Source organism: Chrysemys picta, chromosome 15 (assembly GCF_011386835.1).
Source record: "Chrysemys picta bellii isolate R12L10 chromosome 15, ASM1138683v2, whole genome shotgun sequence".
Taxonomy (NCBI): domain Eukaryota; kingdom Metazoa; phylum Chordata; order Testudines; family Emydidae; genus Chrysemys; species Chrysemys picta.
The window spans coordinates 31,454,283-31,481,476 of NC_088805.1; the positions used below are offsets into that span (position 1 = coordinate 31,454,283).

Sequence of the window (27,194 nt, forward strand, 5' to 3'; positions counted from 1 at the left end):
ATATTTAGAAATTAAAATTTAAAATTCTAACATATTTAATATTTCAAATTTAAAATTCTATTTAAAATTATTATTCTATTTATAATTCTAAACTAGAATTTGAGTGAATTTCTACTTTGCTGTCCATGCTGACTACATATATTAACACTTACGTTTGCTTTTTTTTTATAGCTTGTTCTTCCTGATTGGATTTTTCCAGTTCTGTTGGATGTTTAACTATAGCTATGGCAACAAGAGTAGAGATCAACTCTGCTCTAGCATCCTTAACAACAATACCTGACTTAAATGAAATTACAAGTGAGGATAAAACACAACGCACATACATCAACCCTCTTTTGGATGCAAGTAATAAGGCTGGTCAACCTTCTAATCCTTCGGCACCAATAATTCTTGAAGAAAAAAACAAATTTGGGAGCACTTGGAGACCAGCAACTATGCCTACTCCTGGATCAAGGCCAAGGCTTTCTCCAAAGCCATTTTCTAAGGAGAAACCTTCAGATACTTTTGCGAATGTGAAACCTCCTGTTACTGCTCTCAAACCAAGTAATTTTGTCCCCAAGTTTTCTGTGTATGGACAGCCTACTGAAGAAACGACATCTGATAAGGTGTTAAGTGGAGATGTCCCTCTATTAGTAGATCAAAAACTAATTGAAAATGAAAGTAAAGGCAACAATGAATTAGTCACAAATGTGGCCTTTTATTCCAGTCCCAGTAGAAATACTGTGATTCTTTTTGAAACAGCTAGCACTGAGAAATCCAAGGTAAATTTAACACAAGGTAAAATATCTGTTGATGAGCACAGAACACTTGGCACTATACAGACAAAAGAGTGGCAAGGTAATGCAAAGCCTGAGATGATATCTCCGCCATCAGTGACTTCCAGAAAACCTGAAGGTGGTCTGCATAGGCAAATATCTTTTTCATCAGACCCCAGACCAGTCTCCTGGAATCCTCACCAGTCTGATGGAAAAAAAGACACATGTGAAGATCCTATAGGTGAGAGAACCAACGATGTTGCAAAATATGCCAACAGCGAAGTTGGCTTATTAACTGAAGTGCAACGAAAGCTAAAACATAGACCAGTATCTGCTGTTTTTCTGGAATCGTTAAAAGATCAAAAGCGTAGCAATTTGGAAGTCTCCGAAGAAAAATCTCCTACAGAGAAATCATGGGTTAGAAAACCAAGGCCTTTGTCCATGGATCTAACTGCCAAATTTGAAAATAAAGACCTTTCTCTGTGCAAGAAAACTTGTCCATCTGATGAGATTAAGGAGAATGTACCAGTAATTCACTTCACTGATATAGGCTATCAAGAACAGTCTGAAATGAGGTCTAAAGCTGAAGAAATAGAATTGAATAAAGGTGATCCCTCTAAATCAAATTTGAAATGTAACAATCAGGACACTGACTTTCTTGATGTTAAAAACAAATCTAGTGAGCAAAACCAGAAAGTCTTTCCAAAAGATTTAGACTCATCCAGCCCAAATTATACAAAAGACTTGATACAGATCTCTGCAAAAGATAAAAAATACCCTTGGGAAACTAAACAGAAATCTAAAGATGAACAAAATGAGAAAAAAATGGACATTGTAACTAACTTACATGGATCAGAAAAAAACAAGGAGATGGCTAATAACAAAAGCAAAACAATTGAAGAGGTGGAAATATTGGATCAAAAGGAAACTTCCAGAGTTTTAGCCAGTGAAAATTCTGCAGATTCCTCAAAAAAAGAAAACAAGACCTTGAGGGGGAGCGTTAAAAAACACATCCGTTTGTTTGCTGGCTCAGAAAGCAGCACTACTCCAATGGATACCGAGCCTCTCCTGGCAGCCACTGAGAGGGAAAACAGAAATGTGAACATCCAACAGAGAATCAGAGAACTGACAACAGAAAATACAGATGTTAAGCCTGGAAATCTACGCAGATCACTCAAGTCGCGACCACTTTCTGCGGACTTAACAAAGAAGTAAGTTACAGAAGAGACGTTTTCAATTAGTACAAATAAAAAAAGTCAGATATCACAGTTCCTCGCTTGTAATTTTCAAATATAATTTTTCTTAGAATTCTGCTTAATCCGTTGCTCATAATTTATCTTGACAGTGGCTGCAAAAGTACACTGTCAGTCATATTAATTCTTGCATGCTACCTTAGCAGTCTCTCACTACTGCTTGAGTTTTATTTACATGTTTTGAAATCCAGGTATGAAAAATATAGCTCACACTGTTATGTATTTCCAAAGATTCATAATATAACCCGAGTTTTCATTTGTTTAATGTGCTCTTTTCACTTCCATCGTGTTAGTCTTACTATTTGCTTTATTTTATTTTCAAAATACTTCTAAATAATTTTTTGCATTTGGCACAAATTAGGGTAGACCTTTATCAGTGTCACCTCAGTGACACTATATACTGTCAGGTTTTGCGCCAGATTGGAATTTTATTTCACCCTCATATCAAGGTCCACAGATCCATGGTTCTGCATCTGGAGGAAGCAGGGAAGCAGATGAGAGCTGTTACTTGCAGGGCAGGGCTTAAGTGCCTTCCAACTGATGTTTTGCCTGTTTAGAGCAGGCAGACACTGCAGAGATCTGTGGTATAGAATACTATTTGAAATAATAAAAATAATAATCGTAAAGGAAACAGGGCTTTTGAGTTTTAGAAGTACATAGCAATCCCAGTTTGGCACAGACTTTATTTTGATGAATCCGGGTGCCTTTCTTCTTACTGATGAGGCCTACTTCTTTGGTCCATGCCTCTTTACATCATGTCAGGCAGTCCACTAAGAAGTGGAAGTTAAAACCCTATAGATCTTGCTTTGCTCTCCTAAATAGATTGCTTGTAATATTATCGAGAGAGAATATCTTACTGGCTTTATATGCTCAAATTTTCAAGTGGTACAGTTTAACAAAAAGAAATCTGAAGTACATATTCCAATGTGAAATTCGCTTTCCAGCATAAAGTTGGATTTTTGATGATGATTATTGATTTGTTTTTATGTGGGGAAGTGCACTAGGGTTGGGGATGGTGTGGCGAAGTCAACACACCTGAACCCAAGGCCAAAATCATAAAGCAATACCAATCGAATGGTCCAGATTCTGTACAAGACAAAAAAAAGTGTTTTAAATAGTCCAAGAAAAGGGCAATATTAGGCACAAATACTTGATGTAATCAGTACAGCATAAACTAGGGTAATAGAGGAAATCTTCCCAGAGGTTATTCACTATGAAAATGTGAACATTGGAGATTGTATAATTTTTCAGAAGAATTTGGTCCTCAAATACTGCAATGATGAGTGTGGGATAAGAGCCTGAACCAAATAGATTTTAACCTAACAGTAAAGTTTATGCAAGAGACAGTGGGAACTTCAACCCATTTTTCAGTAGTCTACTAACTAAATTATGTCCTAAATTCTAGATAATTTTTTCCCAAGGTAGAAAATAAACTATATCTAGCTTGTTAACTGTAGAGAAGGTTTGGGCTTTGTTTGCCAATAGTTCAGGCATACATAAACCATTGAATCAAGATAAGATTTGTGCTGTGAAATAATGTGATTTCTCCAATAGTATGTATAAGAAATTAATTGGAGCATTTTAAAATTATATGAAAAGAAATATGTCAAATATTGTGCATTTGGAAAATATGCATATTGGGCAACTAACTAAAGTTGTTTAATGTCATCCATACTTAAAAGAAATAACAAATTTTTGCAACAGGTTTTCAAGCCCAGCATCAATCAATGAAATTAAACCTGAGAAACCTACTGAATTGAATAGTGATGTTACTAGTGAAACACAAGAAAATCAAAAGGTAAGAAAGTGGCACTAACAGACTTGGTCTTCCAAACAGAATTGTATTTATAATTTATATTGCACTATGCTGTGTCACATATGGCTATAGAAAGCAATGAGTTAGAAACTGCCATTGTGAGTATTCAGAATAGCATAATCTTAATAGGCTTATTTTGGTAATTCCTTCTTTAGGCCACCCTGGTAATGTACAGAAATCATGTACATGTTTGGTTAATATATATGTGTGCAAAACTATAGACCATGACAATAGCCTTACACCTATTAACTTCTTATGAAACTTCTGAAGTATCCTATATTAATGCAAGCTTTTATAATATCTCATTATATTAAACATGCTTTGCATTTTCTACCAACTCCTCCTGTAACATTTAATTCTAATGGTCTATGACAACATAGTGCTACATAAAGAATCTGGAGTGTCTTATGCTGGCCACTTTTAAAAATTGATGAATATATACAATAACTTAGTTTCTAAGCATAATACTTAAGTTGTGCAAAATATAACTTTTCTGCTTAAAACTATAAAATCGTTGTGTATATGAAGATTTAATATTGTTATTTTAGGCATATTTTTCTTAAGTCCCTTGATGTTTGGGCATGGATCTTTTTTCTTCTTCTCTTCTTCGGACCTGGTTACAGCACAGTACTACTTTAAAGAAAAACGCCAATTTGATATAAGAGTCTAATGAGTTAATTTTGAAGAAGAGTAATTGAACAATGAACAAAAAATCCAAACTTTACATTTTTATAACTCTCTTGGTTAATGGGAAGCTACTCTCTTCACAAGTTGACCTAAAGTAGGACTGAATAAATTTGCTTTGTCAATTAGAAAACTCAGGAAATCAGAAAGTTTAAAAGATTTATAAATAAGTTCCACAGTATAACAAGGAGTCTGGTGGCACCTTAAAGACTAACAGATTTATTTGGGCATAAGCTTTCGTGAGTAAAAACCTCACTTCTTCGGATGCATAGAGTGAAAGTTACAGATGCAGGCATTATATACTGACACATGGAGAGCAGGGAGTTACTTCACAAGTGGAGAACCAGTGTTGACAGGGCCAATTCAATCAGGGTGGATGTAGTCCACTCCCAATAATAGATGAGGAGGTGTCAATTCCAAGAGAGGAAAAGCTGCTTCTGTAATGAGCCAGCCACTCCCAGTCCCTATTCAAGCCCAGATTAATGGTGTTGAATTTGCAAATGAATTTTAGTTCTGCTGTTTCTCTTTGAAGTCTGTTTCTGAAGTTTTTTTGTTCAATGATAGTGACTTTTAAATCTGTAATAGAATGACCAGGGAGATTGAAGTGTTCACTTACTGGCTTATGTATGTTACCATTCCTGATGTCCAATTTGTGTCCATTTATTCTTTTGCGGAGGGACTGTCCGGTTTGGCCAATGTACATGGCAGAGGGGCATTGCTGGCACATGATGGCATATATGACATTAGTGGATGTGCAGGTGAATGAGCCCCTGATGGTGTGGCTGATGTGGTTGGGTCCTCTGATGCTGTTGCCAGAGTAGATATGGGGACAGAGTAGGCAACGAGGTTTGCTACAGGGATAGGTTCCTGGGTTGGTGTTTCTGTGGTGTGGTGCGTAGTTGCTGGTGAGTATTTGCTTCAGGTTGGGGGGTTGTCTGTAAGCGAGGACTGGCCTGCCTCCCAGGGTCTGTGAGAGTGAGGGATCATTTTCCAGGATAGGTTGTAGATCGTGGATAATGCGCTGGAGAGGTTTTAGCTGGGGGCTGTATGTGATGGCCAGTGGTGTTCTGTTATTGTCCTTGTTGGGCCTGTCCTGCAGTAGGTGATTTCTGGGTACCAGTCTTGCTCTGTCAATCTGTTTCCTCACTTCCCCAGGTGGGTATTATAGTTTTACGAATGCTTGATAAAGATCTTGTAGGTGTTTGTCTCTGTCTGAGGGGTTGGAGCAAATTCGGTTGTATCACAGGGTACCCAGAAATCACCTACTGCAGGACAGGCCCAACAAGGACAATAATGTATCACAAAAACTAACTTAGTTTTTCGTTAACACTATTCCTCCTCTAACAGTGGCTCAAGTTGTGAAATGTGCTCAGAATTGCTTGCCCCCCACAGCCTGTAGCAGCTGTTCTTCATTATTTCCTCAAACTTCAATTCCTGATTATTTTATTTTTTATTCATAGCCATTAGTAAAGTGCTCTTTGCCATAGTATCTATCTCTCAAACAAGAATGAATTAATCTTTGCCACATCTTGATGAGGGAATTATTATTTCCCTTTCTAAAAAGAAAAATTAAGGCACAGAAAGGTTGTGTGATTTGACCATGGTTACACAGGAAGTCAGTGGCAGACCTGAGGATGGAAGCCAGATCTCCTGAGTCCTATCCCTGTGGCTCAGGCAGACCATCTTTCTTTCTCCTTATTTCTTTCTACTAGCAAGTTCTGACTATCATTCATGAGCCTTCTATCCCTTAATGGTCTATACCCAAGATTCCTGAGGTCTCTTGCATGGCAGTATGGAGTACTAATAATTTATTCATTTAGCTAGCCAGTAATACCATATCTTTTGGGAAAAGCTGGCTTTTACAAAATATGGTATAAATATTTATATTCTACTGTATTTTGAGTGGCAATGCCTTTTCTGGAGTATAACTTGGCTTCAAGTAATCACTGCAGATTAAAATATACCACGGAAGTCTGAATCCAGGAATTCTTCATGCATTTAATTTTAATTTGTTATATTAAAACACTCAAATGGTAAGCGATTCTGATGTAAAGAGGGCTTATCCTTGGGTTTGCAAGTTTACCTTGTACCAATATTTGAATCTGTTTGTTAGTTTGCTTAGGGAATAGTGTGTGTGTGTGTGTGTGTGTGTGTGTGTAATACATACTCAATACATAAATACAGACTAGGTAGTACGATGTTGCAGATCATCTTTTTTTTTTTTTTTTTTAAATCAACTTCTAACTGTTGAATTTTTTTGTTTAAGAGTAAGGAGATGAAGCCTCCTCCTGGAACAGACTGTGCTGAGACCTGTGCTGTTGGGAATCAGTGGAAACCACGACAGACAGTAAAAATATCAGAGAAAGCGGGTCAGATCGAAAGAAAAGGAAGCTTTCTGAGAGAGAGGCAAAATTTCTCTTTGCAGGGTGAAAACTCTGTGTCAGCCACAAATAACGTTGAAAAAAAATTAAAACCCACCATTCCTGCAGAAAAGACCCATTTAAAAACTGTCCGAGCCACCATGTTTGACCACAATGTCCAGAGGCATAATGTTGCTGTTGGTCAACCTGTAATTGATCCTACACAAAAGCTGACTAATGAATTTGAAGGCAAATATGATGTTGTGACTTTACTAGGCCATAACAGAAGATCTGGGATGGAAAAAGAATTACAGGAGAAAACTAGTTCAAAGAGAGAGTGTCACAGTCAGTCTGATGTATCAGGGTATGTAGCAGATGCAGAAAAACGTGGAAAAACAATTTATGTAAATGAAGACAAGAAAATTGCTCATGCAGTTCCAGTGGAAAAATATTCTTCATGTGAGAAATGTGAAAAACCCACTCCTAAGCATGTAGAGGACTCTCTAATTTACCAACGAATAGAGCCAAGATATGAAATCCTTCAGACTTTTGGTGAAAGAGCACTTAGTGAAGCTATTACAGTCGTTCCTGAAGATAAGGCTGTGACACTCAGAACTAGAAAATCTTCTGTGAAAGAGAAGAGAAAACCTGATGGGAATGTCTTACATGCTGATCAGCTGTGTGGGCTAGATAATAAAACTGACCCATTGAAAGAAGGTAGTTTTATTTCAGAAACTAAAGACATGTTGGAAACTTCTACAAAAAAGTTTACTTTTAGGGAACCTAAAGATATCTTCAACAGCAAATGTACTTTTCATGAACAGATAACAGAGTACAATAAAAATCAGAGCAAACCGGTATTTATAACTGAGAAATCCTCTTATGCTACAAACAAAAGTAAGGATTTGGGGATAGCAAATGAAAAAATGACACAACTGCATCCTGAAATGCAAAAAGAAAAGAATGAAATCTCTTGCACAGATAAAACAGAGAGCTCGAACGTGACCAAATACTTTTCTGAGAGAGCTGGTATAAAACCAGTTAGGACAGATGGCTATGAATCCAGAGCTGACTTGGGTCAAGATGTTATTTCAACCAGTGCCAATAAACATGGGAGTCAAATTTCAGTGCCTGGATATAGCCAATTGTATAAACCCTCCGTGGACCAACATCCTAGCACAGAAGTAATAACTGCTGATAAAGAGAAATCCAGAGTTTTTGGATTAAGGAAATATCCAGACTCAAAATGGGGAAGAAAAGATTTAGGCTTAGATGTTGCAGCCCTTGAAAATGAAAGAGACAAACTCAGATTAGTAGAACCAGAAGAAAAAGTCAGAAGAACCAGTAGTAGTGTTTCTGACCTTAAAATTTCGGAAAGATGGCGAAGGAAGACCTTGCCTCAGGACTCTAGCAAGCTAGAAGAAGTTAGCCCACTAACTCAAGAAAGTATTAAAAGGCTGAATAGAACAGATTCATTGCAATTTGATGAAGGTGCAATAAAGAAAAAAAGTAAAAGAAGCAAAGATGGGATAGAATCAAAGGAGGTGAACCAAACAGTTTCAGTCAGTCCTGATGATTATTTGAAGAAGCAGGTTTCTCCCTTTGAACCAAAGGCAACCTATTTTGCAGTTACGTATCAGATTCCTGATAAAAAAGAAAAAAGCTCTGTAAGTACTGTTAATGCAAATGAAAATAACCAAATTACTACAGCGGTTGAAAGTGCACCAATTAATCTGAACTCTGGTTCTTCCAGAAGGTCCAATCCTACACCTCAGCAATCCTATAAAAATGTACTGGGTACACATTGTAAAGATAAGTCCCTAGAGGAATGTGTTAACAAGCATTGGGTTAAAGAGGAAGAACAAAATATTCTAAGTTTAAAAAAAATATATCCAGTGCTTGGAGAGGATGATAATAGGAGGTCTTGTGAGAGAGGGCTGGATCATGCTAAAGAGAAAATTATAGATGTTGATGCTTTCCTCTTAAAGAAGGGCCTGAAAAATATTATTCCAACTGATCTTAAAGGTAGTGGAGGAAAAGTCTCCGCATATCATGAGCCAAAATCCACGCTACACTTCAGGCATTTACACAAAGACAGTGAACTACTTGCACAAAAGAAGTTTGGGGAAAACAGTCATGATGTGTTCAGAGTAAAGACTGAAGACAGGTATAGATCTAGAGTTCTTGATATTGATGCTCTTATGGCAGAATATAAAGAGGAATACATAAAGGCCAGTGACATTCAAGAAAAAAAAGATGACCAGTTCTCTGAAGATCAGAGTATGCTTTATTGGGAGAAGTCAAAGTACAAAAAGAATGTGGCTGATAAAATTCCACACAGCTATAACTGGAAAGATTGGAAGAACTTGGATCAATCTGCTAGTATCACTAAACAAGGTACCTGTGCAGAAGAACACTGCAGGCCTGAGAACTTAACGCTACATGAAAACAGCAAAGAGAAACTGGAGTCCTGTAGCCAAGAATGGAGTAAGCAAAAGTCCAAAGACAGAAAATTCAGTCCTCCCCATTGGGGAAAGCCTAGTTCACTTTCAGATAAACTTATAAATTCACCTGCTGACACTACTGGTATCAGAAAAAAAACGTTTATTATTGATGAGGATCAAGGGAACAATTTAACATCTAGGCTCCAAAATGCAAAGTACATATATAACAAGGTACAGCCTGCAAATCCTATTAGTGTGGACCAAAAACTGGAAGTCAGTTTAGCTTCTGATTCTTCCCCCGATGGTGGTGGTAGCGGCAGCGGCTTATTACAGAAGAAATTGTTCACAAAACAGCAGTTCACAGAGATGTCTGTGGATGATGACTGGCACAAAAATATAATGAGGAGCTCTGTAAATAAGAACAAAGAGACTGCAAACAAAACCTCACATGAGAGTGACTTTTCCAATATGAAGAGCAAAGCGGAGTGGGATGACTATACATCTGGTTTTGGAAATGCACTGCCAGATTTAAAACGATCGTACTCAGAAAAGAGCCGTCCTGCTAAAGCAAGAGGCAGCATGCCTCAGATGCAAGAAACAAAGGAAAGAAGGGACCAGCACCAATTCAGGCAAAGCTTCCCATTGGAAAGTGAAGAAAACAGACTGAAAAAGAGGAGTGCATATCAACAAGAATCTTTCTCCCAGGAAAATAAAAAGGTATTTACAAGGCAGTATTTGTTAGAGCCCCTCTTATAACTGTGAAAGTGATGAAGATATTTTGTCATGATTGCTTTCAATCTTGCTGCTTCTGAGTTAGAGCCAGATGCTTCGCTGGTGTAAATCAGCCTTGCTCCGTAGATATTGGTACCAGCGTAAGTGATGCCAGGGGAGGATTTGGCTTTTTGAATATTCTTTTTCTCTGTAATTTCAAAAATCATATATTACTCCTTACAGGGAATATCTCCTTTAAGAGCCAATACTGTAGTAGATCTGTAGTATTCTTTAAAAAGTGGCAAATTACTTACTGACAATATTAAACTACAGCTTTCTTTTGATGTAGAAGTATTGTTTATAAATTGAATTCTTAATGCTGTAGGCACTATTTGTTAAATCTTTCTAGTCACAGCTTTATAAGTCAATAAATGTAACCTGTTTTGAATTGGCATCTCAACTGGGCTGGGGTTTTTGCTTCAGTGAAGGGGAAAACTTTTTTTATAGATGAGTTGGTACTTTCCCTCCCCCAATCTCCTTTCCAGCTACCACTTTTGTGGTCTATTGTTCTCGAAGTGCTGGCAGAGGGAAACCTACTAAGGGTTCTCCTGACAAAAAGGAATTAATGTGCATCACATGCCCATGCAGGGGTGCTGGAATTAGGTGTGCCGGGAGTGCAGCAGCACCTGCTGGCTTGAAATGGTTTACATCATATACGGGGTTTACAGTTTTGTTCAATGGCTCTCAGCATCCCCACTATAAAAATTGTTCCCATGTCACTGTGCCCATGTCAATGTTGCATAAAATAAAGGTTTTCTGCTTCAGTTAGCCTTCCTTGTTTTGTCTGCTTTGTGAACCAACTTTGAGCTTTCTCTGTAGTTCTCATATTTGAAGTAAACAAACATTTTAAGTGGTATTTTTATGTACTCCTTTGAAACAGGACTCTGAAAAAGAATGGACCAAGCAGAATTCTGACAGATCAGGTGGGAAAGACTTGACTGTAGTTCCTATCCAGAGAAGAAGCCATAGTTTTTATAAGGACCGAAGAGCACATAACTGGACGGTAGGCTATTATTTCTTTGCATATTCCACTCATAATCAGTTGTCTTTTTTTTTGTGACATTGAAATACCAACTACTCAATATATCAGGACTTCACAGCAGTAGGAGCAAATACACTTGTAACTTCCTGTGCAAAATTTTACATCAGGGTAATGTTATTTTTCCCATGGGGTATCTTACTGCTTTCACATTTGTGTTAAATCATGCAATATATGTAAAGTGCATAATGAAATCCTTTCTAGATTTTAAAGGGACACTTTGCAAGTTTTACACCAATTTCTCATAAAACCTTGGAATATTTCAAAGTAAATGGATTTTTAAAAAATTTTCACCAGTTACTCTTTGTCTCTGTTTGCCTTTTATTTCTCGGCATGGACAATGAAAATCAGTTAAGTAACTTTCACTGTTGTTTGTAGTCCATTTTAATTTCACAATTTCAGTGGTACTGTATTGGTTTTTAAACACTACAGTGGTGTTTTTGTTCAAAACTGTTTTGTTGAAATTTTAAAAACAAAAGTTGTGGAAACATTTCTGTTCTTAGGATTTTAAAACCTGTTTTTATAAAATTAAATTTTGGGTCAGGTTGAAGTTGTGTCCATTTAAAATAAAATGTTGTTTGATGCACATAATGCTATCAATATAAAATTATTATAAAGTACATGTAATGTAAAATGAAGTATCCATGTTCGTTTGTCAACCAACTCAAGAGCATGTTTTTAAGGACTACAATGATGGGAGGAGTTTGAAGTAAGAAAGAAAATGAAAAATTAGAATACAGCAAGAAGAAAGTACACAATGTAAAAATCCAGATGACTGCTAAATTTCTATTTCCATTGCTTCATAAATTATTTTTTCACCAGTAAGTGACTCCTGCATTATTTTTATCATACAACAACTAATCCTCTAAATAGCATTGACAATGTTTTTTTGTTGTTTTTTTTACAATCCTGCTTTTCCAGAAGTTTGACACTTGACTATCTTTTTAAATTATAACTGGCTAAAAAAAGTTGAGATGTTCTGCCTAAGGACATCATTGTGCAGTGTTTTGTTTGGCAAATGGACAGTGTGGGTTCCCATGTGGTCAGATACATCTTGCACCTATTTTCCTTTCTTGAATCATTTTCTGCTACCCTGTTGTGGGGACTTATCTACCTTCAGAACTAAGTAAAATGCCAGTTGACATGCAAAAATGAGAAATTTTGTCTTGCTAAGCTGATCAAAATAGTTTTTAATTTTGAAATTCCCTTACATGTACTTACTCTGAACTTTGCTTTTTAATCATACCAGATGTTTAGAATTGTCCTTCATAGTTTCTTATTGTATATTAAGAATATGTTCTTTTACATTTTTCCCTCCCTGTTTTTCCATAAATTCAATAAAAAATGTCACGGAAGTTAAAAATACCTGTGTTTAATAACTGGAACAAAAATAGATTTTTAAAATGAGACACTTTTTTGAAAGCTGGATTAAGAAAATTAGAAATGATATACATATGGGTACATGGTACTCAGATTCTCCATGTAGCTAGTATTTGATGTTGTTCTCATTCCCGTTAAGCTTCCCAATGTACACCAGGCCATCCACTACCTCTTAGTACAACAAATGCAGGATCCGTCAAGAAGAATGTAAATCCATCTAATTCCACCATTTTAGGGAGCTTAATCCTCTAACTATCCTTGGTCCCTATTATATTCTCCAAGATCATCATGCAGCCCTTAATCCTTTTTTGTATGCAGTGTTGAAACCTTTTTTATAAAATTTAAGATCTGTTCAATTTTTCCTTTGACTTTAGAAGTCCCTGTAGCTTCTAGTTTAGTTTCGACCTGATCAAAATGGAATTCCAGGTTATTTACATATTGGGGAAATTCACCCCATGCAGGTGGCCAGCACAAGGCCATATACTGTTCAAATCCTATTTAAGGCAATACCAAGATCTGATAACTTCAGTATCTCAGCCAGAGGTATAGCCTATTGCAGAAGTGGGTGGGTGAGATTCTGTGGCCTGCACTGTGCAGGAAGTCAGACTAGATAACCATAATGGTCCCTTCTGGCCTAAAAGTCTGTGAGTCCAAGTTTTCTATAGGCCTTGTGCTGGCCCTTTGCAGAGAGTTGAGTTTCATCCATATGATACCAGATTATAAAATTTTAAGCATAGGGTTGCAGTTGTGCTATGAACTTTACCAAAATGTCAGTTTCAGAGAACAGTTCCTGAAAAAACTTGGTGTGTCCTTGTCCCATTGCTCAATCAATGTTGTGTGTTTCTCCTAATGAAGATGGTTGTCCTTACACCTTTGTGCTTGACATCTTTGTTAATCTTTGTCTTAATTAAGCTGATTCACCTTTTCCCTTGTTTTTAATGTGGTATTCTTGTCATGATAAGATCTGTTTTAAGGGTGAAATTTTTCCTTCTCCCTCCACCAAGCCAAAGTAAACAAGTTGTTTATCACGATCTAAGTGTAAGTTTTGGGGGTGAATCTCTTCCTCATCTCTCCAGCTCCCAATGCCACCACTTTAGGGGGAGGCAACAGGCTAAAGCACTTCTCTGTGCACATGATGTTGAAGGTAATCAGCTACTGATCCAGCATCCTTCCTTTGCTCATAAATTCAGTGCTGCTTTCTGTAGCCTACGTGCAGCTGGCATAGAAGCAACTTCTGTGGTATGTAGGAATAGCAGAGACTTGTGTTGGGATTGTTCAAGTATCTGATATCTTCTGAAATGTCTCGCTTTATGTGAGTCTCTCCAGGAGTGAGGTATTTTACTATTCGGCTCCACCCAGAGAAGTGGTTTTAAGGTCACTTTGCTGCATTACATTCTTCCCAAGTGAGTAAAAGCAGCCTTTTGATACCAAGATCGCTCTTTAAATTAAGATTATAGGCGGTATAATAAAATGTAATTACTTAGTTTATGAACTGTGACCTTGTCTACATTTCTCTTTCATTGCAGTTAAAGAGGGGAAATTTCTTGGTTAGACACATTTTGCAATTTCAGATGTCTTGGATTTTTTGTTAATGAAAATCTTAGATTTTCAACCAGTTTACTTTTCTTGAACCACATGCTATTTCTTTTTCTTCTAAGAATGTGCTTTTGCTCTGAGAAATGACTCAGTAAACATGGTATAATGAGTTCGTTTGTTCTCAATTCCATATTCAATGTGATTAGTTCACAAACTGATTTCTAATCACCAGCCCTGCAAACTCAACGTGTGATCTGAAAATGAAGCAGAGTTATTCCTACTTGTGCTTAATTGCCTATTAGTAAAGATTGTGCAGGCCAAATTCCACCCTAAATGATACCTGCAAAATCCCAATGTCTTCAGTAGGCTTGCACAAGTGTAACCAATCAGAACTTAGTAAAGAATTCTGATACACAACAAGCAAAAGTCTACACAGTCTCTTATCTGTCTTTGGGTCTTCAGGGCTAACAGGAGTACAAACTGATTTTGGTATTGAAGTAAGGTATAACTCAACTCTCCAGAAGCTGATCTGATGAGTAGAGGTTCTTTTTACATTTCAGAGCAGAACTCTGCTTTAAATAATCGTATTCAGAGAATTGTAAGGACAGACCACCACCACTTCTAAAATAGGGGCTGAAAATGTTTGGTTTAATTTTTTTTTTCATAAATCATCTAGATTACTAGTTGTGTCAGGAGTCACAAGTGACTTAAGAATGCTTCTCCACAGTCTTACAGGGCCAAATCGGAAGTTCCTCTCTCAAGTAACCTCCCATTTAAAGTCAGTAGGAGTTTGTCTGCTGGGCTGGTAAGGACTTCTGGGGGCCAAATCCCCAGAATATACTGTGTCTGGAAATAGCATCTTCGGGTATGTTTACACTGCAGACAGACACCTTTGGGGGGCCCATGCCAGCTGATTGGGGCTCACGCTAAGAGGCTGTTTAACTGTGGTGTAGATGTTCAGACTCAGGCTGAAGCCCAGGCTCTTGGACTCTGTGAGGTGGGAGGGTCCCAGAGCTCTGGCTGGAGACTGAGCCCGAACGTCTACACCACAATTAAACAGTCGTTAAGCCTGAACTGGCTGGCACAGGTCAGCTGTGGGTTTTTAATTGCAGTGTAGGTATACCCATAAGGATCCTGATTACATCGTGAGGAAGGAGAAAGGTACACTTGTTCACATCTGTCAGGATGGTACTTTACTTATTCAAGTATCGGGGTGGCCGCGTTAGTCTGTATCCACAAAAACAACAAGGAGTCCGGTGGCACCTTAAAGATTAACATTTATTTGGGCATAAGCTTTAAAAACCCCGCTTCTTCAGATGCATCCTGTTGCTGTTGTAAAAGGCAAGCATCACTACGAACACATTGCTGGTTTGAGATACTGAATTACTTATTCAATATCTCAAACCAACAATGTGTTCGTAGTGATACTTGCCTTTTACAAAACAAACACAAAAGCCCTTGGAATCTTTTCCCCATAAATTTCAACTGTTCCACTATATTCTGATAAGAAAGGATTGGGAAAGTTTATAAATAACAAAGAACCCCTTGACAGGTTTCAGAGTAGCAGCCGTGTTAGTCTGTATCAAGAACCCCTTGCTTGCTTTTTTAAAAAATGATAATTGAATACAAGACTGGGGCTTGAAAAATAGTCTTAATTATTGAATTTTTATAGTGTCCCCTTACTGTGAAAACATTTTGTTGAGTAACTGCAAATGATTTATTGAAAAATGTAAATAGCTTTTAATTCATTAAGGCAATAGACACGTGCCTTTTTGAGAAAAAGAGAGCCTATCTCATGATCCTCTCTTTCATAATCTCATGTTTGCATACCTACACTTTGAGGTAAAGATGTGGGGAGATCCAGGCTTTCAAAGTTAGACGTACACAGGTAAAACATGAACAAAAGCTGCTATCATTTGATACTGTGAACCATATCTATCATAAGAAGATTAGAGCCCAGTATTCATTGGCCCTGTTTGTATAATACCCCCCCATGTGGTGACTAAATGCATCACATCCATTCTAAGATCCTAGTTTCTTTGTGTAAGAATTATTGGCAATGCAATGCATAGCTATGGATCACAGAGATCTGTTTGACTTTTTTTGACCACTGAGACAACTAAAAATCATCTGATTCTTTCATGTTGTATTTTTAATAAAGAGAAAAAGCCAAACTAAATTACTTCTAATTATGTCTTTGAAAAGGAACTTTTTAATATGAATTCCAGAAAACTAGAAAATCAAGTCTTAAATATCACAATGCGAGTCTCAAACTGAACTTTATAGAATGGACAAGGAAGCGTCTTCAGTAATTGCTTTAGGCACTGCTTTTGAGAAGGGGGTTGGGAGGATGGTAGCTGGTATCTTAAAATGCTGAGAGGTGTGGAAGGGACGGTTAGGAGGAAAATTTGTCAGGATTTTGGAAATATATACATTGAAACAAAAACATAGGGCAAATTTTGGGCCTGTTAACTTTGGTAGCATCCTCATAGCCTTACCATTTAAACTCTTAAAACATTTGTTTTTCGGGGTAATTGGGCGAAATACAATGGTCTGTGTCAGACTCGATGGTGTATTGGTCTCTTTTAGCATTAAACTTTAGGAATATATTGTACATGGTTTTCACGACATTCTGCTACCGCTGCTTGAACCTGAGGAGCTTGCACTTACCTATACTAATTCGAGTTCTGGACCCTTATTAAGTGAGAAACTGCAAAGGTTTTTTGCTGTGCATTAGTTTTGTCATAGCTTTGAACTGCAACGAATAACAAAAGCTCTCCAGGGTTTGTGTGTGAACCTTTCCTCAAGTGCTGAGGAAATACATGTCTGCTAACTTTGTTGATAGTAACTTCTTTCTTGTTTTACTCAGCATTTCCATGGGGCTTTTCTCTCTGTGTTTTTTCAGATACTTCTCAAAACATTATGCAAGCTATAATTTTAATCTAAATCCGCTCTAGCTTCTACATCTATCGTTAGAAAGCTATGGAACTTTTATTTGTTGATACATACATATAATATACAAATATTTTGTTAAAGATGTTGCTGGTTACTTTTGTCTTAATTTTTCTTTGATTTTTACTAGAATATATTGCTCAAATAAAGGGTGAATCTGAAGCAAAGTAATATAATTTATGGGTCCTCTTCTTATTTGTAGTTTAAGAGGAGTAGATTGTCGGTATTTAGAGTTTAATTTCAGCTTTGCATGTAACTTAATCGTTGGCAAAACAGTTAGTTGGAATCAGTGTAAGTTTCGTATCTGCCTATGAAATAAGGAAAGTGATTCATGCAGGAAATTATTACTATTTAAAAAAGATTTAGTTTGTTAGAAATTCCATACTATTAAAAATAGAGAATTACCGCAATGGTCCGAGTTCTACTGTTTTAATTTAGAAATTCCAGAGCAGAGTGTTTGTACCACTTTTGATTATCTGTATGGATCTCTAACCTCTGTTTTCTAGCATGACATCCTCTTGACATCCTCTTCTGAGCAAGGGTCAACTGTAAACAGCTTGCAGAAAATTTGGTTTCTGGTGAGATGTATATGTTGTAATATAAGGATTCCTCCAAGTTGCTTTATTTCTGGTAATTTAGTGTGTACAGTGCATAAACGACAAGGATTGAGATATGCAACAAAGCAAAATGTTTCCTTATAATTCTTCATATTCTTTTGATGTCAGTATAGGTTTGTGATTCTATACCTTGCTGTAGAGCAACTTGTTGTTTTTGGGAAACAACTGTTACATACACAATCAGATCTTAAATATAGCCACTTACTGCAGTTTTCTTAGCACTAAAACTCCCATCTGTATTCTAATATAGCATGTTTTTTTCTTCCTTTTCCTCTTGAATCTATCTTGCAATTGGTAAATACAAACCAAATAATTTATTATATTGGAACAAATTAAATAATTTTTGGATTAAGAAAATTTCTACTAAGGGGATAAGCGAAAGGCTCTAATTTAAGCAGAAAAACTGTTTCCCATCTGTATTTCATTAGCAACTTCCCCCACCCTGTTTTAAAGATTAATTCTTCATTAACTTAGATTTTATACATAGATTTCTTAAATCTTGCGTTTGACACGATGGCGTACGTGACAGTATCTAGAGGCCTAAAATAAGTTTTATATATTGTGGATATTAGATATTTGCTTACATTTACATTCTTTTTGCTGCTTCATTCTTCGCAAAAACTAGGATTTTTGGATTATAGAATTGGCAAGTGCCTTACCACAAACACCCGGGCTGTATAGCATAGCTTCAAGTTTTAAAGTGCATTTGGGCCCTTCTTTTTTAGACTTTGCATGTAAAGTGAAGGACCTTCAGTCCTGAATCCCCTCTGCTTGCTTATATGTAAAGTGCATTTAATGATGCTTGCTCATCTTGCAGCGAGGTCGTAAAGTTTAGAGTTTGTTAAGCAATTTGAGATCTTCTGAAAGATATGCTATAACTGCGAAGTATTACGATAAACCATTTGAATGTTACAAGGGCTTCAACTGTAAGATGTTTTCTCAAGTGACGGAAGTCATTATTTGCCTGATTTTAACAATCAGGGTTTGTGGCCTAATTAATAATCTGTAAAACCCGGTTCTCCTAATGGATCTAGAAGTCTTATGTATTTCAGACCAAAAAAAGTAATTGCGGTTTCACTTAGGAGTGAACAGCCTAGTAGCCACCTCTGGTGACTGAGTAGCTTCTGATCAAACCACTAGTTACACAGTGTTCATGCAGGCTCTGGGTGGAGTCTGGAGTGGTAGTGAGGCTGGCTGTATGTAGTCATTCTTTGAATTCTTGTTATATTTTTATTATCTAATTGATAGTTGGTTTTACAGTCCCTTGCCAATAAAACTGATGTCCAAAGTAAAATGATTAAAGAAATCACTTACTTGAGACTATAATATATAGGTAGGGATGGCTCAGCTAGTTTAAAAAAGTCATGAACTGACCTGAACCAGTTCTGAATCTAGTAGAGTTTTGGGGAATGTACTTTGGGGAAGAGGGTGTACATTTTGGAAATGGAACAGATGCCCTCATAGTTCAGGTTGTCATGGATATCCCTTCCAGTTCTAGTCCTGGCCACTAAAGTTCTCTCCTGTGTCCCCATTAGGGGAGCCATTTCTCCCTCCCTTTATTGTAGCAGGTGATTATCTTCAGATCTCTAGTCTCTCTTGACTGCTGGTTTTTCTCTCCCAGACTGCTTGGGACCAAATGGATTTTGGATGCAGCAAGTGCGACACCTTGGGCTAAAAGAGCAGTTTGCATCAGTCTTGCAAAATCAGAATAATTTACCAGCTCTGCCGCAAAAATGCCCTTGTTTGTTCTTATGGTTGTAATGAAAAAACTGGTGATATTTTACTAACCCATCCAAAATCAAAGTGTCTCAAGCAAAGAAGTGAGTAGACATTTGCAAGGCTGTCTAATACCACTCTGTGATCCCTCTACTCCACCTAGGGTGACCAGACAGCAAATGTGAAAAATCAGGACGGAGGGTGGGGGGTAATAGGAGCCTATATAAGAAAAAGACCCAAAAATTGGAACTGTCCCTATAAAATCAGGACATCTGGTCACCCTAACTCCACCTCTCTGGATAATGAAGGAGCATCAGTAACTCCGTCTGAAGAGGGCTTTGAAGGAAGTGTAAAGCGGAGCTTGGGGAATCCCTTCTCGTGCAGGTTCCTGTCGATTGGTTCCCCTCCCTACTTTAAAAAAGGGCATAAGACAGATATGTAGAAAATTGTTGGGAATTAATTGCTCCTGCTCGAGCTGTTCTCTGACTTCACTCAGTTTTAGTGGGGAGAAATGTGCTTACCATTCACTCTTGCATTTCTAGAACTAGTGACTGAAAATGCTGATTAATAACTTCTAGTATCCAATCTTTTTTTCCTTTTTTGGTTGCAGTGGCTTACTGATGCTGACAGTGATCCAGTAGTATGTAAAAAGATACCTTGTGGAATCTGAGTGCCCATTTTCTCACTCAAAGGAGCATTTTTTATATTAAAACCATGGTCTTCTCTTACCCGCATCTCATACAGCACAGGGAAAATAAGGTCAGCTACCAATCCAAACCACTACTGTGGCATTAATAGCATTGTATAACCTGAGCCTCTTAAACAGCATACTTGTAGTTTTTTCCCTTCAAAATGAAGTTTTTATTCTTGTGAGGAGCAATTCAAACTACTATTACTAATTCTAGGCTAACACTTGTGCGGTGAGTTAACTGTGTCAGAAAAGTTCCAGCAGTTAGATGCTAATAACAAGTGGTGAGTCATCTGACTTCAGTAGCTCAGCTGCTGCTTAAAAGTAGCTACTACGCTTGTTAAAGGCACAGTGCTCCATACGGTAGTTTATATCCTGTTACGCAGACCTTGTAAATTATTCAGGTTGCCTTTAATGTGTTTAGTCTGCTTTTAAGTTCTATTGGAGGAAGGGAAGCCTCACTCTCAGAGAAAACAGAAACCAATAAAGATGGTGTTGCAGTAACTATGTGCTTTGAAAGAATGGAGTACTATTACTGTCCAAGTTTGTTAAAGTCGCTTCGATATTTGTGGGTGAGTGGATTCTTTAGTTTAAACGTTTGGTGCTTAGTTTGACATTTTAATTTAATTTCCAAAAACTTCCCCTAGAAATACTAAACTGTAGAGAACAGTTACTTTTCAGATAGATTGGAAAGTAGTATTTCATGTTCTGGGGGAGATCTCGGTTTATTTTATTGGAAAATTTGGTTTCCTAATTGGAAATTAAAGGATAACATAAGACATTATATGCACTTATAATGATTCTGCAAATGCTTTAGTAACTGGAATTTACCTCTTGTTTATGTCTAATATTGAAACTATCCATGAACATAGTTTTGCTAATTGAATATTCATAAACATTCCTCCCTGCTTACTTAAAAGCTATCCCTAAACTCCTAAAAATATTGCTTTCAAAAATATTCTTTTCTGGCTGCCAAGCATGGCTACTGCCCAATATTTAAATATTATGGTATGGCCAGTGCTGCTGGGTGTAGAATTGTACTTGACCATTGTATTTTAACAGGTTTCTTCCCTGTGAAGTCATTAAGGCCTAAATTCAGTTTCTTGCTCTCATTAAACACATATTCAATACAATTTTAATAGGCTGTTTTTACTGTGATATTCTACTTGCCTTAAATGGCTGCTTTTGCTCTTTGATTCTAACTGTTAATTGTTTTATCCTTTTACAAGTTTGACAGTGTTTGAATAAAAGGAGTTAATTATTGAGATAAGCCTGTTACTCAATTTCAAAGAAATGCAAATTCTAACATAACATTGAGGGTTTTTTTAACTTATACCAATATATTATCAAACAGAATGGTATGTTTAATCAAAGAGTTAGTCCCTTAGAGCATCATCTTTTTCATTTGTTTTTATAGATTAGTATACATGGCACTGTCTTCCTTAACCTAATGATGTTTTCAGCTGTAGGATCTAAATATGTTGTTAAAGATGCTGATCTGTTAATCCGTTGAATGTTTGTTGCTTATTGAGTTAAACTTTGTTTAGAAATAGGCAGCAGAGAATTTGCTTCCCTCATTTAAGGTTTAATTCAGCAATCCCTTTTATATATGCTGAGTAGTAGTTGCCCACATGAGTAGCTGAGTGGGGACTACCTTTTCTAAGAAAGTGCTTTGCAACTGAATAAGGAAGTAAGGATGGCAAAAGTGGGCCTTTTCTGTGTGAAGCACTAATTGCAAGCTTGTTTCTGATAGGCATTGCTACACAATACAGCATGCAGACCTTCAAATATTTCTTTGGTTTAGTTCTTTAGTTGTATAATTATAGATTCTTAAAAATCAAACATTCTTTAAATTGCAGGCTTAAAAAAGTTGGAGGACTATAATAGTCTTTTGTAAGTAGGTGGTGTGGAAGCAGAGAAAGAACTGTCATGCATTGCAATCCCCTTCCTGTCAGTTCTTTCTCTGCTTCCACAGTGGATATCCTTTATAGTTATCATTTCTGGCAAGCTAATAGATTTGTGTGAACGGCTTTGCTTTTGCAAATGCGTGGCACATGTCTCAAAATAGGGTAATAAATCTGATTTTTAGATAATCCAAAAAGTGGGGGAGAGCTTTCATAACATGTAACCTTAGTTTGCAGTAAAACAGACCTCCATTGTAATTTCAGGGTATATCCGTGTTACCATAGATATCATGCATTATTTATTATATATATTTTGATAGTTTATTACGTTATACTCTATTAAGAACAGATATTTGATTTCTTTATGCAAGTTTAATGTAGTGTATTTTAAGCTGATGTTTTATCAGAAAGCACTTCCTCTTGTGTAATTTATTACACACATTAATCATACAACTCTCTATACCTATTTAATTTCTAGAGAATTATACTTTTGTTTTTGATTATTACTAAACATCTAATGCAGATCATGATAATTTCTCACACAGTTCTTCTGCTGATGTTACAGGTGAAGGCTACTAAAGAGATAATGTGTCGGTTCTCTTTGTATATAATCAAGAGTAACTGGAGATGTCTGAATTAGTTGTCAAGCTTTGTGTAGAGTTATTTAATCCATTTTAGGGAACTGATATAACTTATTCATAAGGTGACCTACTTGAAGAAGTCATAACTTTTATTTTTGTAATCCTTGTATAATCACATTTTTTAAAAGGTACGATCTAAGGAAGTAACAATTGTGAAATTCAGTGGGTCTAATCACTACTTCCCCTCCCTTTTGTCATCTAACAGGAAGTTTAGTTCTTATTTATTTTTTTTGGTGATGCGTGGGAAAGCTGTCAGGAATGTATTTTACATTTTTTTCTGAATGTAGCAAGGTCCATGGTCACTTGGAGTACTTGGAGGAACGATTGGTGGGCCAGCCACCAAGAAATTGTTTCCAAATACACTCATGAATGTAGTAAGGCTGACAAATCTCGGTTCCTGAGAAACATAGCTGATGTGGGAGGTGGTGTTCCCAAAGAAAAACATTCTCTTAAGTACAGTAAAACCTGCTTAAGAGACCACCTGTGAAGAGAGACCACCTGTCATGAGTGACTATTTGCAGAGGCCATGGAACACCACTGCTCTCTGGTATGCAAACCTTTGAAGAGAAGACCACCTCTTACAAGTGACTATTTTTGTAACTCCCATGAGTGTTTGCTCTTGGCAGGTTTCACTATATCTTAGTCCAAATCCATGCAGAGTGTTGGAGATTAAAACATGAAGTTGAGTTGGCACTCAACAGGGAGCCAGTGTCGTGAGTGGAGCATGTGCTCTTGGTGACCTGTATAGCTTAGGCATCGTCTACACTACAAACTTACGTTGGTATAACTACGTCACTTGGGGGGTGGATTTTCCATATTTAAACTAACGTTTTCAAACTAATTTTGCAAAATTGAGCATCTTGTTAAACGAAATGAATTACATAATACTTGAGGGGGAGGGGTGAAGTATAACCCAAAGTGTGTTCTGACCACCGGACCTTACAGTAATTTTCTTTTTAAACCTTTGTCTTCTTCAGATGGTCCCAAAGGGAGAGTCAGCTGGTTAAGGTGCATGCTTACACTACATGTTACAATGACAGTATCTTGATATGTTAAAAGAAATAAAACTACCAAAGAGTCATTGTTCTAGAGCCATAATATAGAAAAGCGCAGCCCTTGTAAAATGCCATCTAGACTAGCTCCGGCTACAGAGACTGCAGAGATTACTACCACTGGTTTGTGTTATAAAGACTGACTAAGCTGCTTGTTCATTGTAGGAGCTTCAATCCTATAAAATAAACGTCGTTCTGTCCCCTACATCCCTAGCTGTCTGTTCTCCACGCTGCTGTATCTGGCTCTCTCCTACCTGGCTTTTCTCTCCTGTCACCCTGTCTCTTCGCCTGATTGGGAAACCATTTTATCCTGCTTTAAGAAAATAGCAGCTCAGCTCTATGGCAAATTCATGACTTAGCAACAGCCGTAGTGTACATACCCACAATGCGCCTCCCAAAGCCTGCAGCTCATCCCTTCCCCCACTAGATTAGAAGAGACGGCTTCTCATTCCCGTAGGGATGGCTTTTTGTGTCTGTATTTACTGGCCCGACTTTGTACATGTTCCGATATTTAGATCACACTTCAAAATTAAGGTGTTCATTTGGGCTGCCTACTGTATTTGTGGATCATTCTCCCTGTATTTGTGGCTGGTACAGTATAGAGCATATTACCTCTGCTTAAACCTAACCTTGGATTCTCCTACAAGAGAGACAGTGTCTTTCCCTATGCACAGCTGCTACACTTGGGCGCAGAAGTCTTCATCTGGAGCTTTTTTGGTACATAAAAGAGATGTTGGCAGAGTGTTCTCTGAGAGCCCCTTGACTTTGGAATTCACTCTCTTGTCCCTGTCCCCAACTTGTCCAGAATAGTTTGAATTTGTTGACCTTCTGGGCACACTGCCTAGCCCATCTCTTTAAAAAGCTGTTTTTTGGGGGGTGGGACTATTGTAAGAATCTTAAGGGTGGGGGAGATTTTATTCTGCATTTTTTTTTTTTGCTGGCTTTTGATTTCCTGTGTGTGCGGTTTTATTATTGTTAGTTGTACTTTTGATGGCAGGGTGACTGAAGGCTGAGATAGGAGACTCGTGTTTAAGTCTAATATACAGTTATCAATATCCATATAGCAAGGCAATATCATTGGCATTAGTAAGACAATAGTGCCAACAGAGGTAAGCTTCCCCTCACATAAATATGATTAAATGAAGCACTGTCATGCAAACTAAATTTTAGGAGCTGTTTAATGGCAGCTGACTTTAATTTGTGTAAAATCCCTCTTCCAGCACTTAGCTAGTGATTTAAAGGTGGTGTGGAAGGAAGTGGAATCCTTGGAAGACATCCGAGTCATTGCTGAAAATAAAAATAGATTTTTGTGTAGAACTTATTTAATTATTAAGTAAAAACATTTTCTGATTAGAACACAAGAGAGCGCTGTTACGCTACAATAACTAATGTCATTGCTGGCAGGGTTCAACTCGTCTATTTTAATTGCGGAATTTGCATAAGTGAAAATGGAGGATCAAGCCTTTTTGCTATAATTGGGAACAATATTAAGTATAATTTCCTGTATCTTGTGAGAGTTTTGTGTAACTCAGTGACAGTTTTTACATTGAATAAGGTAAATGTTTGTAAACTAGAATGTTGGTTTGTAAACTAGAGATGAGGAGAAAGTATGTGTCTTTGTTTCTTTTTCTTTTTTCAGTGCTCTAGGATTGGAAAACAAAAAAATTAAGAGCACACTTCTTATCCTGAAACAAATTTTAAAAATGAATTATTTAACCTGATTTCGATATCTATGTAACCTGATTTCCTCAACTAAGACTTTGATCTAAACTTGTTTTGACTCTTTTTCTGCTTTCCCAGGCTGCTGTGTGTGCCATTAATGCTGGGAGACAGCCAAGTTCCCACTATTGTTTCTGTTCTCTCAGCAGATTTGTGACTTGTTAATACAGCCAGTACATGTTTACGGTATGAAAGGAAATGGCATTTTAGAGAGCTACTTGAGCATGGTGAAAGTAGTTCTTTGTATTAGACTTTCCTCAAAATATGACAAGTTCATAACGTAATGCAAAGTTGCCTGAAAATGTAACTTCAGCCAGATCCTGGAGCCTTGAGTGAAGTTTGCAAAAACAGACTGGTTTATAAATAAAGGAAACTGCAGTTTTCACAAAGCATGGCAGCCGTTAATAAATGTCAGGTATATTCCTATAGCTTGCTTGTATAAAATTACAGTTCAGAATAGGTAACCAAGTACTTAACACATTTTGTAAATACAGAACAGACATTAATGCAGCTGCATCTGAAGTAGCACATAGTATCTGTGTCATACTGCTTAACATGACTGCCTTAGAGTTGAGGAAAGGAAATAAAACCTATCCACTTGAAAATGTTGGAAGAATTTCAGTAAGCAGAATAGCCTTCTAAACTGATATTGGGCCCAGACATCAGAGCAAACTATGTACTTAGCCTAAAAGACATAAACATAGTCACTTTTGAAAATGTTATCAATCTACCCCAGCTGGACTTTTTTCCATATAAGTCTTTCTTTAAAACATTTGTAATTATAAAACTTTCCCCAGCAATGGTGAGGGTGAGCATTCCATGGACAGAGGCTGTACATGTGTATGAGAGAGTGATACCAAATTCTTCAGCCAGATGGCAATAAAAAGTCCCACTTCTTGTCTTGATATCAAGGAAGGTTTAATGCTTCTTAAATAATGCAGTTTAAAAGTTTGGTGGGGTTTTTTTGGCTGACTGGTTTTCAGTAATTATGTTCAAACCATCACATAACATAGCTTGTTCCAATAAAATGTGCAAGATTATCTTTTATCCTTCACTGCTTGAGGTTAAGCCATGATTGTGTCATAGAAATAAACATGAATTGTCAATGTTCCTTGAGGAAAGAGTAGGCTGTTTTCCAAGACATTTACTATATTCACACTGGTGCGGATTTGCAATATGAGAAACAACCAGTAGTTAAAGCTGGGCAATAAATTGTATGAAATTTCACTTTGAAGCTGTACATCCTATTGCTCCAGGGAAAACAATTATTTGAAATAGATGGGAGGATTATGCAGGTTGCATGAGTTTTATTGGCTTTTTTTATCCATTATTCAAGCTATAGCTCTATCTGTTCAAAGGCCTGTTTAATACTTTTACATATACATGTGCAGGCCAGGTCCTGGCCTCAACAACATCTGCTTATCCGTCTATAGTAAGGAATCCCTTGGCATTGGGGAATTTCCAGTTGTTGTAGGGTGAGCCCAGTGATATGGTTACCATATTTAAAAAATAAAAAAAGAGGACACTCCATGGGGCCCCAGCCCCGCCCCTTTACCCACCCTAACTCCGCCCCCTCCCCTGAGCGCCCCGCATTCCCCCCTCCTCCCTCCCAGACACGTGAAAAGGGCTGCCCGAGCGCTACCGGCTTCATGGTTTGCCGGGCAGCCCCCAGACCCTGCGCCCCCTGCTGGCGCTTCCCCAGCGCAGCTGGAGCCTGGGAGGGGAAGCACCCAGCCGGGGGCGCAGGGTCTGGAGGCTCCCTGGCAAACCGTGAAGCCGGTAGCGTTCGGGCTTCGGGCAGCCCCCATGTCTCCGGACCTGCGCCCCCGGAGCCCGGGAGGGGAAGTGCCCGGCTGGGGGCGCCGGG

General features: G+C 37.5%; 1 protein-coding gene across 6 annotated transcripts in view; it reads left to right on the forward strand.

The window, feature by feature from the left end:
• The window catches only part of KIAA1671 (KIAA1671 ortholog), a 143,930-nt gene that overhangs the window by 29,427 nt on the left and 87,309 nt on the right, over positions 1 to 27,194 (forward strand). For 4 of the 6 annotated variants that reach the window (XM_065568870.1, XM_065568872.1, XM_042852376.2 and 1 more), the window contains 4 exons: positions 172 to 1,966; positions 3,713 to 3,806; positions 6,775 to 10,029; positions 10,964 to 11,086. In XM_065568870.1, coding sequence (XP_065424942.1) covers positions 225 to 1,966; positions 3,713 to 3,806; positions 6,775 to 10,029; positions 10,964 to 11,086 — 5,214 coding nt within the window. In that variant the 5' untranslated portion in view covers positions 172 to 224. Of the gene's footprint in view, positions 1 to 171; positions 1,967 to 3,712; positions 3,807 to 6,774; positions 10,030 to 10,963; positions 11,087 to 20,398; positions 20,584 to 27,194 lie in introns of those variants that run through there. The other 2 variants (XM_065568873.1, XM_065568875.1) reach the window with 2 other exon arrangements.